Source organism: Lissotriton helveticus, chromosome 3_2 (genome assembly GCF_964261635.1).
Source record: "Lissotriton helveticus chromosome 3_2, aLisHel1.1, whole genome shotgun sequence".
NCBI lineage: Eukaryota > Metazoa > Chordata > Amphibia > Caudata > Salamandridae > Lissotriton > Lissotriton helveticus.
In genome coordinates, this window is record NC_136062.1 from 26,944,170 (window position 1) to 26,960,456 (window position 16,287).

At 45.0% G+C, this 16,287-nt stretch overlaps 1 protein-coding gene across 1 annotated transcript in view; it reads right to left on the reverse strand.

The window, feature by feature from the left end:
- The window catches only part of LOC144826435 (transient receptor potential cation channel subfamily M member 7-like), a 2,236,140-nt gene that overhangs the window by 572,172 nt on the left and 1,647,681 nt on the right, over positions 1–16,287 (reverse strand). Inside the window, exon 28 of the mRNA XM_078684762.1 lies at positions 9,756–9,849. Within this exon, the coding sequence (XP_078540888.1) occupies positions 9,756–9,849 (94 nt within the window). The remainder of the gene's footprint in view (positions 1–9,755; positions 9,850–16,287) is intronic.

The window sequence follows — 16,287 nt, forward strand, 5'->3', positions numbered from 1 at the left end:
TCTGCATAAGACGGGAGGTAAAAGCCCATATTGTTAATAATCGGCGCCAATGAGGAGACGTACACATTAAATAAGGTTGGGCTCAACGATGATCCCTGTGGCACACCACAGGGCAGCACAAACGGCTTAGATTGAAATTCGCCCATGGAGACCACTTGTACCCTATCATTTAGAAAGGACTGTACAAGCTCCCACGCCTTATTGCGTAATCCACATGCCCTTAGACGGTCCATCAACAAATCATGATGGACCGTATCAAAGGCCGCAGATAAGTCCAGTAGGATCAAGGCGGCATTACCGCCCTGGTCCACTGCTTTCCTGATCTCATCTGTGGTCTTTATAAGTGCTGATTCGGTACTATGACCACTCCTGAAGCCAAATTGGGATGCGTCCAGCGCTTGGGTCTGATCCAGAAAAATACCAAGTTGAGTATTTAACTCCCTCTCGATTAGTTTTGCTGGCAGGGGGAGTCTGGAAATAGGGCGGAAGTTATTAGGATCCTTAGGATCCAATGTTGGCTTTTTTAAAAGGGGTAAAATAGATGCCACTTTCCAAGGTTTAGGAAAGATGCCTGTTTCAATCATCTTATTAAAAATTGATGTGAGCGCCCAGGTAATGGGTTCCATTGCCAATTTGGCAATGGCCACTGGACAGGGATTATATGGAGACCCTGATTTAGCTGCTTCGAGAAGAGACTGCGTTCTATCCAGAGATGGTGCCTCCAAGGTATCCAGAGTTCTCAATGGTTCTACAGGGGGGATCTTGACCTCCCTATCAACAGAATCCTTAAGAGTGGTAAAAATAGCCTCTACTTTATCCAAAAAGAATTCGGTGATATTATCGCAGAGATCCTGGTTGGGCTGGATAAAACTTGGCCGCGGATATGCCAAATCCGCAACAGCTTTGAATAGATCTTTGGCTGAGTTCTTAGCTGAGTCAATTTTACTAACATAAAAATCTTGTTAGTACTGAACAACAATTTCTTATAATTATTGAGCTCAGTTCGATAAGCCTTCTTGTCTACCTCCTTATATTCCTTTCTCCAGGTTCGCTCCAAATGTTTACACCTGGATTTTTGATTTTTCAGATCCTCTGAGAACCAGGGAGCAGAAGGAGTTACCCTTCTGGGTCTAATGCTAATAGTAGGGGCTAGTTTCTTGCAAGCGCTATCCAACCAATGTGTATAGGTGCTTGTCTCCTCCTCCACACCTAGATATGTTTGTTTAGATGTTACCCTAAGAAGTCCCCGCAACTCCTCTCCGTTCAATTTATTCCAGGATCGGATATTAATAAATTTTTTGTCCTGTGTATTAACCATCTTTTGGCTTGTGAGAGATACTTCAAACTGAACTGCCGCATGATCCGTCCAAACCAGCGGCATTACTCCTATATATCGGAGATCTGGATGATTGGTAAAGATACCATCCAAAGTATGTCCAGCCACATGTGTGGAATCCGTTACCCATTGCCCAAGGTTCACACTACCCATTATGTCAATGAGAACAACCGTATCTGGATTGGAAATGGCTTCCAAATGAAAGTTAAAATCGCCCATGATAGTAAAAGTTTCTAGGCAGATACCATCTTCAAGTAAGTTGCCCATAGCCTCAACAAAAGATAGTCTAATGTTAGGTGGTCTATAGACAAGAATACCTTTAAAAGAATGGTGATGTGAGAGATTAAAATTAAAAGAAAGTGCTTCCCATTCCGCATTTTGTACTGTATAAAAGGCAGTCTTCATAGTACTGGGATATATTACTGCCAAGCCCCCCCCCCTTTTTTTTCCCAGCCTATGCAAAGCGTGGCATGAGAATCCTGATGGGGTGGCCTGTATCAAGTCCAGACCTGAGGCTTCATCCGTCCAGGACTCGGTAATAAATGTTAATTGAATATCATTATCTTTGATAAATCTAGCACACTCAAAACTGTGTTTAACCAAAGATCTCGCATTCAACAAAGTGCATCTAACAACTTCCCCTTTATTTTTAGGAGTTTTGATTAGGACCAGTAAAGCTGAATTTGTCAAACCCTAGCCCTGGGTAGCTCTGACTTCACGCAGCCAGGTTTCAACAAAGGAAAAAGTGCTAAGCATTCAAACAGCAGCAAAACAATTGTAGACAAATAAAATACAACTCTCAAGAAATCACCAATTTATAAGATAGGCTATATTTTTAGGAATTTATCAACACCTCAAAAAAATTAAAACCACAGGAGGGTTTCGGAGATATAGATTTTACAAGAAACAATAAATCAAGACTTTGCACCTAAACACGAACAAGCATTGGCAAATTCATAATTTTTTACATAAACATTCTCAACAAAAAGTTATTACAAGGATGAATTCAGGTACTTTGAAGTGCATTGGGCGACCATCTCTGGCAGGGAGTCAGTCAACGAGACTAACATGGTCCAAAGGAATGTTACCTTAGCAAGAAAAGCAGCCTCTAGTCTAGTTCCAGCGTTAGTGGCCAGTTGCCATTAGCTTCTATGGAATTTTCCTGATGCAAGGGATACAGGATGGGGAAAAGGTTCAAGGATACTGTGTAGTCGATGGGGTCCTTCTTCGGCTACTCCACGGTCCACGTTCTTGGTGAGGACGATGTTTCTCAAAGTCCTCTCGGATTCAGCAATAGTCCAGTCGCCAGTGGACTACTGGTGGCCAGTGGTTTCCTTCTTTTAGCGATAACTCTCCTTCTGGGCGGCCAAACTGCACTCCGGCAACACTCCTGGGCACAATGGACTCGGGTGTGAAACTTTTGAATGTCGGGCACTGGTCTCTTAGGCTGCACGGCAGCGAGGAGTGCCAGTTCAGAGATCTGGCTACCAACTCACCCCAGCAGGCTTCTTCAGCTTTTGTGGCCCTGTGCTGCAAACAGGAAGTCAGTCAACCGGCTCTTGGAGTTTCTGCTTCAAGCTGAGCTAGGGAGACAAGTACTCCATAAGCAGGACATAGCAGGTACAGCCCTGTCCTCCATTAGCCGAAGGGGTAGCAAGTGCAGTCCAACTTCAGTGCAGCCTCTTTTTCACCGGTTCCAAGGTCAGCAGGGCCGTGCCTCTTTGGTCTTCTTCCATTCAAGTGACCTCTGAGTTCTGGGAGCCAGGGGGGGCCCTTTTATACCCAGAAAGTGCCCGTAGGGGAGGTTGCAGTCACTGGCCAATGGGCTACTAGGTTATCTCCCGCCTGAGGACAATTCCCTGCAAAGTGTGGCATCTAGCTATACCAGAGTGCTCTATTCTGCTCACTCCCAAGGTGGCTGAACCCCTCCGCGTGTGTGGAGCTTGGCAGCCCGTCCTAGATGTGTGGCTACCTGGGGGCTAGAAGCCCAAAGAAAAACCTGTTTGGACACTGTTTCCTCTTCTCAGTTCCCAAAGGCAATCTCTCTAACCAGACCAAAAATCAGACCCTGCCATGGACGTTCTCCATCTGCCCTTCAATTGTGGCTTCTTCTTTAAAGCTTGCCTTTTGGGCTAACACTCCATGTGGCTTACTGCCAAGAGGAGATAGCGCCTTCTTCAGCAGCAAAAACGATTCAAAAAGGGGGTGGTGATGGACAGAGTATCTGAATTAAACAGAACACTCCTACCCAGTCAAAAGATCAGGGCTTGATCCATCACCGTTTTTTAGCTCACTGCACCATCCCAGTTCAGAACCTGGCTACATGCAAATTAGTCTGACCCTGGCCCAGTGCATCATGGGAACAGGGCAGACCAAACTACCAAGCCAATTCTTTACTGGAAACGAAACAAGCTTCCGGGGACCGGTTTCTGGCATTACAGCCGTCTTCGGCCCGGCTTGCTTGAATCCTGATGGTGCAGTGAGCAAGGGACTCACATCTGAGCATACCCTTCCACACTTGTGGGGGCCAAAACGATTCAAAAAGGGGGTGGTGATGGACAGAGTATCTGAATTAAGCAGAACACTCCTACCCAGTCAAAAGATCAGGGCTTGATCCATCACCGTTTTTTAGCTCACTGCACCATCCCAGTTCAGAACCTGGCTACATGCAAATTAGTCTGACCCTGGCCCAGTGCATCATGGGAACAGGGCAGACCAAACTACCAAGCCAATTCTTTACTGGAAAGGAAACAAGCTTCCAGGGACCGGTTTCTGGCATTACAGCCGTCTTCGGCCCGGCTTGCTTGAATCCTGATGGTGCAGTGAGCAAGGGACTCACATCTGAGCATACCCTTCCACACTTGTGGTGGCCAAAACGATTCAAAAAGGGGGCAGGCTTCTATCGTCATCTATCTTTGGAGCAGTTTATACACATCTCTCTAGGTGGGCAGAAGGCTGTCTCGTTACAATAATTATGGCTTGGGCATAAAGTCGGACTTAATGTATTGAGCAGTTTTATACCTTTAATTACCAACTTTAGTAGGCCAATTCAGAAGTTAGCTCAGTCGAGTTGTCAGCATGTAACTCTGTACTCACCATTGGGGCTACTAGCCTCTCTCACAGGAAAAATGACAATTAAAAGTTTTTTCTGTTCGAACATGTAAATCACATGTGCTGCCTTTAAATGTACTGCAACCTGCCAGCTGTAACAATGACCTTTACACCTTAGAAAGGGAGGTTCAGGCGTTGCCAGTTAGGAATGCCAAAGTCAAGTCTGTATTAAAACCGCTTCCGATCAGTAATAGCAGGGTGGGAGATACATTTGAACTTGTCCCACTCAGGGTAGCAGAAAAAGTGCTACAATCCTAGAGGGGACACTAACCTACAAGTCCATGGTCCCCTGGCATCATATAATAGTGACTTATAAGTAAATTAGCTTAGGCCAATTGGGTATAGGACAATCAAAGTATGAGTTACTTACCTTCGGTAATGATGTATCTCGTAGAGAGGATTCTAGTTGCAGGTTCCTTCACGTAGAATTACCCCCAGACATGAGACTGGATCCGGAAACATTTTGCCACAGCATCCCTGTGCGCCGGAGGCCGGGCGACATCAGGGGACTCCGCCCAGGCGGCGTCCGAGTACGGGACATCTGCGAGGTCACATAAGCTCCACCACGGCGCGCCTACGTCAGTTTTCTTCTGAGAACTTTTCCGCACCACAATGCAGAGCCACCAGATAAAAAAACTGTGGGAGCATGGGAACAATGTGCGAAAGAGTATATAAATAAGAAACAAGGGGAAGACACCATAAGGAACAGTGCAAGACTGTAGTGTTCAAGGGCAGGGACAGAAGGAAGAACAGAGCAGAACCCTGAGCAGCCACCCTGCCAGAACATAGACAGCCCCCCTTTCTCCCCCGGAGATAAGGAACCTGTGTGAAAGTCATGACACACATAGCAGGCCTACAACCCTCACCCCGAAACAAGGAAGGGGAGCCAGTACCACAGGCAGGAACCACCAGCCTCCAAGCCACCCCAGCATAGAGGGCAACCACCTCCCAGGGAACAAGGGTAAGGCACGAACAGAGGACCCCAATTCAGAGGTTAGCAGAGGGGCCAAGGCCCCTCTTAGCAAGAGGAAGGGAGGGAGGGAGAGACTGAAGGCAAACCACCCCAACCTGGAGCAGCCAGAGCAGCGGAGCACAAGAGCACCGCAATCCCATCTTCCAAAGAACCAAAGGGAAGGAATGAAGAGCAACAGGACGGAGCCCCCATCCAGACCAAAAGAAGGCACTCACAGGAGACAGAGCCCCCCACCGGGAGGCGAGAACCAAAGACCAGCCCAGGGGTCCTCGCAGAACGGGGAGGAAGGGCGGGCCATGGAGGAATCTGCGGCTAGAATCGTCTCTACCAGAAACATCATTACCGAAGGTAAGTAACTCGTGCATCTGATAGAGACTACTAGCGGCAGATTCCTTCACGTAGAATAGGTACCCTAGCAATACCCACAGGGAAGGAGGGTCAGCGAGAGGACCCCATCAGTCTGGACAGAACAGAGGGTCCCACAGTGGACGAAACCTGCAGACCAGGGAAGTAACCTCGACCCTTCCAGGCAAGAAGACCCCCACAAGTCGAACACCAGCAAACCCAGAGGGATGAAGGAGGAAGACTGAAGAGGCCTGTACACCCACAACAGGGGGACCAAGGGCAAGGCCGGAGGCCAAAGCCCCCCACGGCAACAGAGCTTCCATCCAATTCCAGGCTAGGCAGAGGAACAAGAAGACCTAGAAGGCCCAAGAAAACAAGGAAGAGAGGGCGAGCCCACCCAGAGGGAAGGCCACAGGCCAGCCAGAACGGCACCTAAGCCACAAGCCACCAAAAGCAAGAAGAACACAGAAGCGTCCGAGCTATCAGAACAAGAGCAAGAAGGGTAGGAAATACCCGGACACACCACCACAAGGGGCCGCACACACACCCCAAGAAGCAATAGCAACATACAGAAAACGCCATGGAGAACAGGCACCCGAAGGCGACCAGCACTCCCCAGCAGAGCTCAGCTATATAATAACTACCACTACCCCACATAGGGTACGGTAAGTCCCAAGACATGGGAACCCTCTTTGGAAGAACTTCCGCAGCAGAGAAAAACAAAACAGGCACAGGGAAAAACACCCCCGTGGAAGGCTTGACAAGCAGCCCAAGGAAAAACAGAAGGCCTAATCTCAGGGCCAAGTCTGTGTAACAAGTCCAGCAAAACCACACATAAAGGGCCGTCCAGCGGCCAACAAGGCCAAAGCCCCAACAAGGAGGCCTCAATGGCCAGAAAGAGAATCTACAGCAAGGGCAACCGGCCCAAGAAGGTCCAGAATCAGCTCAACTCAGCAGCCACTGAGGAGGAGGAGGAGGATAAGGTGGAGGAGGAGAACGGAGCCCTGACAGGAACCTCTGGATGGCGGAGTCAGCCGGGGCATGGAACAACAGTCTTCCATCAAATGGAAGATCAATGAGCCGCTCCCGAACATTTTCAGGGAACACGCCGTCCCGAAGCCTAGTATGGCGACGGAGGGCGACTGAGGAAGCCAAGGCTCAGCCCAGCACCTCTGAGATGTCCAGAGTAGAGGGGAGAATGAACGCCACCAGCTCCCGTCCATCCAATGCATGATGCCATACATCCCCCTGAATAGTCTCCTGGGAAGCCGTGGATCCCAGAGACTCAGCCGAGTCCCACAAACAAAAGGCAGCCCTAGCCAATACACACAAGGTGTTAAGGGCCCACAACAGTCCAGCCAGTGGGCCTTCCGGGACGGCGGAGTCAACAGTGGCGGCAGGGATGGAAAGCAGGCCGTAAAAGCGGACTGGAGGCAGAGGGGTGGAGGGAAAGACATGCCGGGTCACGTGGCGCTGGAAGGTGCCGGTGCAGAAAGTGTTGAGGCACCGGATCCCCTTAGGCGGGAGGTCTCCAAGCCCCCGTCGGGGAAAAAGGGAGCGATTCCTCAGAGGGAAGCAAGATTTACCTCCCACCAGAGCCCTGGTGGAGAACCTCCAAGAGATTGTCCGCCAGGAAATGGGCAATCGGGTCACCCATGCGCAGAATGCCCACAGCCGTGGAAACCGCGTGAGCGAAGGCCACACCCGCTTCAGTAGGGGCCCGCGTTGGAGAAAGCAGCTCCTCCATGGGCGAGGGCTGCAAACTAAGGCGGCCGTCCCCGAAGCAAAGAGGGACAGGCAAAGGCCAGACCTGGAAGTCGGCAGGAAAAGAAGAATGGGGGTCCTCCGACGAACACCTCGGCCTCAGGAATGGCGGGGAGCCACCCTTCGACAACGCCGGTGAAAAAGAAACCAGACAGCGGCCAGTCTCCGGGGAGGACGACACCAATATGCAGCCAGCCTCCGGAGAAGAGGGAGAGTCCAAAGACGAATCCACGGCACAAACTCTGTATAGAGCCGTAGAGTTCGCCGCCTGAAGCAGGACGTCAAAACCATCCAGCACCGAGGGAGACGCCGGACAGGGCTCCTCCAAGTCACACCGGTTGGGGACCGGAGCCGAACTGGCCAAGGGGCGGCACCGGAACGGCACCGACATGACCTCCGCCAAGGCAGGCACCGACTTGACCTTCCGCCTGCGTGGAGGAACGAGAAGGACCGGGGGAGTGACACGGAGCCCTCCGCCACCCTCGGCCCAGAATGTGGTGGAGTTGGCCCAGCGACCCATGCAAAAGAGACATTTCCTTAAAATAGCTCTCCATGGAAGCCACTTTGAAGAAGAAACATCTCCTGGCCTACTTACCTTACTGATTTAATCTGTTGTGGTAGGAGAGTGTGTGCTACTGCTGGCTCTGAGCTGTCTGTTTCTTTCAACGTATAGGATCTCGCTCAGCCTAGTCAACCATTACTGGTGTAATAGAAGTGTTGCAAAAGAAACAATTGATGGACGGAATGCTGGACAATGCAAACATTCAGCCCCAGTAACAAGGAGCTGGGTTTAATCCAAAATTCTTTTGCTCACCACAACACCCCAGTTGGGACCCAGCCATATGCAAATCAGTCTTGACCATGTTCCTTGTGGGAACTGTCCATCCAGAACTGCCAAGCCAGGTCCTCCCTGTACCGGAAACAAGCATCCTGGGACCGGTTTCAGGGCATCACCATTCATCAGCCAGGCTAGCTTGAATCCAGTGGTGTAGTGAGCACGGGACCAACGTCTGGGCATACCCTTTCCACTTAGGGCGACATATGCAAAAGAAACAATTGATAGACGGAATGCTGGACAATGCAAACATTCACCCCCAGTCACAAGGATCTGGGTTTAATCCATCATTCTTCAATAGAAGTGTTGAACATCACAAGCCAATAAAAACCACCAACCACAACAGAAGCTATCTGGGAAAGTTCTAAAACCCAATATTACCGTCAGCAAAAAACTACTGATTCAATTTCCATGGAATGCAAGCCTAGTACTAATGAAACAAACTTCCCACTCTATGTTACAGATTCTGACCAATGATGGTCCAGAGTCTACTCATGAACATTCTCAATGTCCTCTTGTATTGCACATAAAGGTCAAATCCCATCCTTCCTGCAGGAACTGCTTTCTTCTCTACTTAAGGTCTAGTTAAATTAGGGCTTACCGTTCAAATGTGCCAGGCAAAAAGGAAGGTAAAATATCCCAATGATAAATGGCAAAAACATATATTTGAGATGAGTTTCAAATCATGGCAGGACAAGTGTCCACAAAAGCTTTTGAAATTCAAATGATGCCCTTCTCATTGTGCACTGCCAACCAGAAACACCATATGCATGCAACACACTAGACTACAACTACAAAAAATCAACTAATCTAAATTTAAAAAAACATGAATTACATTTTGCTAGATCCCCATTCCGATTATGTGGCTATATATCTGATTACCCATAAATATGGGATTTTTATGCATCACAGAATTATGGCCAACGGAAACCAACGCCAATATTTGTTATACTCAAGCCAAAGAAGTAGTAAAACATATAATTACCCAGACTGAAAGAAGAAAAAAAGTGAATATCTGGTGCATGTTTTTAAAGACATTTGGACATGTTAAAAACAAATTTCATCTCATTTGTCATCATTTCAACTATTGCCAATATCTATTTATTCGACCTGCCAAATTAAAAATGAACATAGAGCTATAGAATATGAATATTCAATCAATAAATTGCCAGCTATCAATTAATTTTACAATAACTGAAAATTGATTTTGCGCATATGTTGGAGTTGCACAATATATTATGAAGAAATAAATACAAACAAAAAGTTAACTGACTAAAAAGGGGAAGAAGAGATGCTCATTTGTACTGTAGGTTTAAGTATTTCGTGTGTACCACAAAGCATAGTAAAAAATCTAAAATCAAAAGAGTTCCATGGTAAGGGTGGTTACTTACACTGGGGAAGATGAGGTAGGGAAACTTTATTAAGTTCAGTGAATCCAGCACATGAGTTCACCTGTCTGAGTCTGCAGTCGCCGAATAGTGCGTTCTAGGAAAGGAAATAAACATTATTTTCAATGAAGGAACATTTCTAATGTTTAACTTTCATATTTGGTGACATGCCAATATGATTTACAGAAAACTATCACATTTAATAATATTCACAATGGAGAATTTTTCTTGCACTTTCTCTACTCAATTATTTTTCAGGATTGTGGTCTCATCTTTCATCAGCATAAAAGTACCATGTGAATAGGGATTCATTTATGGATTTCAATAAACTAGTTGTCCCTATCTTTTAGAGAAGTAATTATTAGTTGCGCCATTTATTATCTTTTATATCATCTTCTATTATCTTCAACTTGGACTGTGCATTGGTTTCCCCATTTATTACGCAGGGTTCCCATAGAGGAAATTCTCACCGCTGCCACAACCTCAAAAGTAGTCTAATTAGAGACAAGAACATTTAGATAAAATCTTGACATACATAAGAGTGACAAATGTAGCCCTGTCATGAATGGAGTGATATGGTGTTTAATATGCCTCAATCATTTTCTCCTTAGGAAGGATAATGAATGTTGCATGAGCTGCAGCTTTAAGATTAAGGTCGGAACATGGATATGCTAATTGTCTAAGATTTTGTTGAAGCAAATTAAGGGTGCCCATGTCAATTTCACCCTCATGGGGAAACGCCTTTCCAGGATTTCTACTTCGATACTATTGACCAACATAATGACTCTTATTACAAGTTGTCCATAATCATTCCTGTTATTTACCAAGCCTTAAAGTTGTTCCCGGCAACTCTGATAATTTCCGGGGAGGTGAAATAACAGGAGTTCAGAGTTTTATGGGGAAAATAACACATACAGCAGATTCCATAACAAATTATTCAAAATGCACACGTCAAACACTGACTTGTTCATGCTTTGTCACCAGTCTGGCTGAGTATGGGTAGCCAATCTGTGGAGCACAAAAGGCACAAGCACCTTTGTTGTTACAATTGTTGTAAACGTATCTAGGACCCTATTTAAATATTCCCGATGTATGCCCTTATGTGGTTATATCAAATCATATCCTTATAAAGGCATAAGAATCATACCCATATTAAGTCATAGCCAATGCAGTCCAAATACGGCAAGGCTACTACCATAGACTCCTAGAAAGCACAACGCGTTCTTAAACAAACCAAGCCTCCAGCAGCCCGGGAATTCCCCCTGCTTCTGTATTGATTTGTCCTAGAACTCCTGGAGTCCTGAAAGAACTGCGAGTTCTTTGTGACGTCTTATGTCCAACCTTACGTCAAACTCGGCACCTTCCAGGTATAAATATACCAGCATCTGCCCTAGCAAAACACACGGTGGTTTGGAGCAGATCGGCTATCTACTTGCCCGACGCCCTGCTGTAGCGAGTGCCGAAGGAAGCCGACCCTCCTATTGACGCACTGAGAGAGACGCTGTCTTTTCTCCTGCCGAGAAATCCAGCTCCAGTGTTTCGCTGTCACCCTTGCTGGTTGCTGGGAGATCGAGTCCTGAGAGAGAGATACAAGACCTCCTTCATTCTATAACCAAGGTACGGAGCTGATTAGACCCGTAGAGAATTCTTGATTCAGATTCTTGGCAGAAACTATCTTAACTTAAACTGCAGCTTACTTGCTCTTCCCACGTACTAGGCTTATGTTAGGTACACCGGGGTAGGCGTATATTAGAAGCACCAGTTGAGTACGTTTACTCATGATTTTATCAATGTATATATTTTATCTATTTTAAACACCGTATGGCTTAGAAACCATAACATGCTTTTACAGTAATATTTCATAATACTCCTTTTACTGTACGCACTTTACTTTATAACAAGTATTGCAATTGTGGCAACTCACTTCTCTTGCATGAGAAAGAAGACTGTTCAATAAATAACCTCTTTTATTGAAAACGCCCGTCTCTCTATTGCTCTGCGCTTCTGGTGAAACTAAGCATGCACGATTGACTGAGTAAAATAGTTATCTATTGTTTCCGCGACTCTGGAGGTTTACTCCTTATTCTGGAGGGAGCAAAGTTATCATGTTTATGCGGTTGTCAGAAACGAATCCCTTCTTGTGTACTCGAGAAAGTTTCTAGTGACCTCTGAGCTAGCTGGCATTCATAATTAAGTCTAACATATTCAATAGAGACCTAGTCGACCTAAGTCCTACGTCTAAACTATCGTTTATGTTATTCCAATGCGCAGAGCCTATTGGGAATATAGGAACTACACTACATGGCGCCCAACGTTTGGTAAGGCAATAATTTAACGCTAGATACTAGAGTAACTCAGTCGTGCTTTTCACACAGACCCCTTTTTTCCCGTAAATACTCCAATAGACGTCTGGAGTGGGTGAAAGGTTAACATCCGCCAAAACTTAGTAGGAAGAGAATCCTATGTATTAGTTTTTGGTTTAGTCAACGTTGAAGGATACAGTGTTCCAAAATATTGTGCACCTAATCTTTGTCTCCTTGAAACTTGCTCTGCAAAAAACCTTTCAGTCAGTAAAATGACGGGAAGTGAAGACGAAAGAGATGCTTTGGCAGCTAATTTTTTAGCGGAGGACACAAGTCTCCGGCAAGATGACCCGGATGCTATAATCATCCCGGCAAATATAAGGAAAACCATAACTATAAAACTTATAGACAATGGAGTATCATCAAGAGGTGGTAACGTCATATTTGTGGTAGAGGCCCATGAATATCGGCAGACAGAGGTGTTCTATTCATGGATAAATATTCCAGCAGCAAATGCTGTGACACACGAGTTCCACTACTACAAAACAGAGGAACTTCCAGAGGAATACGTCCTTTTCGATGACGTTGAAATTCCACTAACGTACCAAGAGCATCAGCTCTGGTTTAATGGCGCCCTAAAACATCAAAATCACATTACCAGGCTCGGTCCACTAGGTAGACCAGGAGCTACATGGCCGGTTCTAGCCAGCTATACACCACATCCTGACATTGAAAAAATGTCAAGCGGAGAACTTTTAGTTCAGCTAAAACAACTAATTAAAATACATAGACAATTGGTCCAATATGTCATGCGGACTTTAACAGTCAAACCAGCAATAAGAATTCCACAGCACACCCCTCACCAGGGGAACACAAATAAAATTACACCACAGACTATACAATCAGTCATTGGCAAATTACCCGCAAAACGGGAACAAATTCCGTTCTGGTTAGCTCAAAAAATTACTCAAATAGAGGCAGTATTTCCTGATACTACACCTCATGAAAAACACAGAATTCTGACAATCTGTCTACCAATGGGGATCGCACCACATGTGGAGGACTGTGACACTTGGGGAATAGTCTTTGCTTCAATATACACAAAAACACATGGTGTTTCGTCTATGGCGGTTATACCAGACGTATTAAGACAGATTCAAATTGAATACGGTCCAGAGCCTGCTTTAAATCTAGGTATGAAATTACTGAAAGACTTTAAGCAAGTCTCGACTATACTATTCGCCAACATAAAAGGAGAAGCAGCATCTGTGGAGATCCGCCAAAAATTGAAAGAAACAGATATAGCAGAACAACCTTTTGAACTTGCCAGAATAATTGAATAATCCTATGAAGAATTAGGTAGAGATAGTTTGGGTGGGAAACCACTAAAACCACAACTAACTGAAAATCCTGAAAAGAGCTTTATTAAGAATAATCTCAATACTACAAAAAGAAGTGGGAGGGTAATAAACAAACAACTCCCAGAGAAAACAGTTTCAGTCCAGAGGAAGGTCTCCCCAACGGAGAAATAAATCTCCAGGATGAGGGGACAGGTCTCCACAACGGGAGCTCTCTGAAAAAAGATACAACCTTAGAAATAGGGATAATTTAAGAAAACCTGACATATATCAAGATAATGATACACGTCCCTCTCGATCTTTTCAGACTTCCTCACAGAAATCGGAAAGAAGAGGACGGTCAGAACATAAAGAAGAGCGCGTGAAGTCCAAAGACAAGGAACCTGCTCATCAAAGTAAAAAATTGCAATTTCCCAAAAAGAAGGTAGCTAGTATTAAAATAAAACATGCGGAGGATTCTGAGGACACAACTCAAGAACGGAGAATGGGCCCAGACAATGCTAGACAGCGCAGCAGAAGTGACCATAGCTCGCAAGATCCTGATGAATCTTCTGGAGACAGTGGACACGAATGAATACATTCAAGTGGAAACTGCAGACACCAGAGTTAGTGTACCCCATAAATTATATGAAATAACATTACGTATAGATGGGGACAAAACTAGAAAAATAAGAGGTCTCTTTTGGGAGAATCTATCTAAAGGCTATGATATCCTGCTAGCAGAGAAAGACTGGCCACCAGAATTTGTCAGGGAGTGCCCACATGGCGAAGAAATGATAATGCCTGCCTTCTCAAATCACATTTCAATTCATAAAAAATACACATATGCTAGAAAATGGGCAGTGGCCCAAGCCCCTGCATTATATAAAAATCATGTAGGATGAGATGAGGATTCTCCTCACCATAAAATTCAGTTACAAAATCAACCTACCACACAGAGGCAGTATCCTGTTAAGCAAGAAGCTAAAAAACAAGTCAGGGAGATCTTTCATCAACTTGAATACCAGGGGGTGATTGAAACATGCACCTCACAAATGAACAACCCTTTGTTTCCTGTCTCCAAACCAGACGATTCATATCGTCTAGTTTTGGATTACAGACACCTAAACTCTTGTTGCAAAACATTTGCAGTTCAAAACTCACACAGTGCAGCACTAATGAATAACATTGTGCGCAAAAAATATAAAACGACATTAGATATTTCAAATGGTCTCTTCTGTCAAAACATTGCACCAGAAAGCAGGTATTTGACCGCTTTCTCAAGTATGGGGGCCCACAGGCAATTTTGTCGTCTCCCCCAGGGATTCAAGAACAGCCCAGGATTATTTTCAGCCAGGGTAACAGAATTACTAGAAATGTATGATGATGAGGCATTATATTATGTCGATGACATCTATCTTACAGACGATGACCTGGAGACACACTTGAAAAGAGTGAACACATAATACTTGGGTTCGCATCTGAAGGGTACAAATTCAAGTTTAAAAAGTCATGAATTGCCCACGTCACTGTCCTATTTTTGGGTTATGAGTTATCAAGTGAAGGCAAGAGCCTAGCAGACAACTTCTTAGAGAAGTGTGCAGTACTCCAAGCTCCAAAAACGCTGAAAAACTTACAATTAATTCTAGGTTTCCTGAATTTCGGAAGAACTTACATTCTAAATTACGCAGAGAGGGTTAAACCTCTCTACGAATTAATAAAACCTGATTTCAAACCAATTAATTGGACTCAGAAACACACAAAAATGTTACGCTCAATACAGACAGACATGTTAAGTAAAACAAAACTGCAAATCCAAGCAAACGAACGCAACCTTGTAATCGGAGTCATCCCAGGAAGATGCGGATTTACGTACCTGACCTCTAATGAGGGAGAAACGGTACCAATAGCTTATAAATCACACTTGTACACACAAGCTGAAATGAAATTCAGTTCTACTGAAATAATTCTGACTGCGGTCCAAACTGCTGTAGCAAAAGAAAGAACCCTAGCCAAACGGAAGAGCATATCTGTTTTAACAGCAGTATCAGCCCTTGAAGCAGTAACAAGACCTTGGATTCCAAATGCTATGGCATTAGATCCAAAATGGATACAATGGGAAAATTCTCTTGCTGCAACAGACGTGATACACGTATTTGATCCCAAAATGAAAAAACTAGAACATCTAGAACACGAACATGAATGTCCTCTGTCAATCGAAATTCTGCCTCTCGAACAGTACACCTGTGTAATCTACACGGACAGATTTGCACAACACTACGTTGTGGATAAACAAATTTACAATGCAGCATGCGCGATTGTTAAAGGTCGCTGGCACATAGGTAAATTCAGACCAATGGTCAATAAACTGAATCACTCAAACTGTACAGCTCAGCGAGCTGAACTACGAGCTTTAAAGATGGCGCCTGAGAATGCGGATCGCGAATTCTCCACACTAATAGTGTGCGATTCGTATTATTGCGTCCAATCTTACAATAATTTCATACCGACCTGGATTGAAAACGGTTACAAAGATGAGACAGGTGTCACAATAAAGCATAAAAAACTATGGGAACAAGTAGTTCTTTTACAGAAAGAACTACGAAGGACTCACGTGATACATACGCAGAGTCTTCGACGTGATGGCGTTCACGTTGCAGGGAATTCATTGGCTAACAGAGCCACAACGGCAGCGGTTCAACCGGCTTCCATAGCTACAAAAAAGCATTCTAAAAAACAAATAGATGGAGAAACCATGCTGGCAGTAAAAGCCTCATTAAAAGGCGACTATGCGGCATTACCTCTAAAATATCCACTCAACAATACATACATAATTGATGCGAACTCCGTTCCTTTTGCTCAAATCCCTGGAGTGGGGGACAGAGTAATTACAAA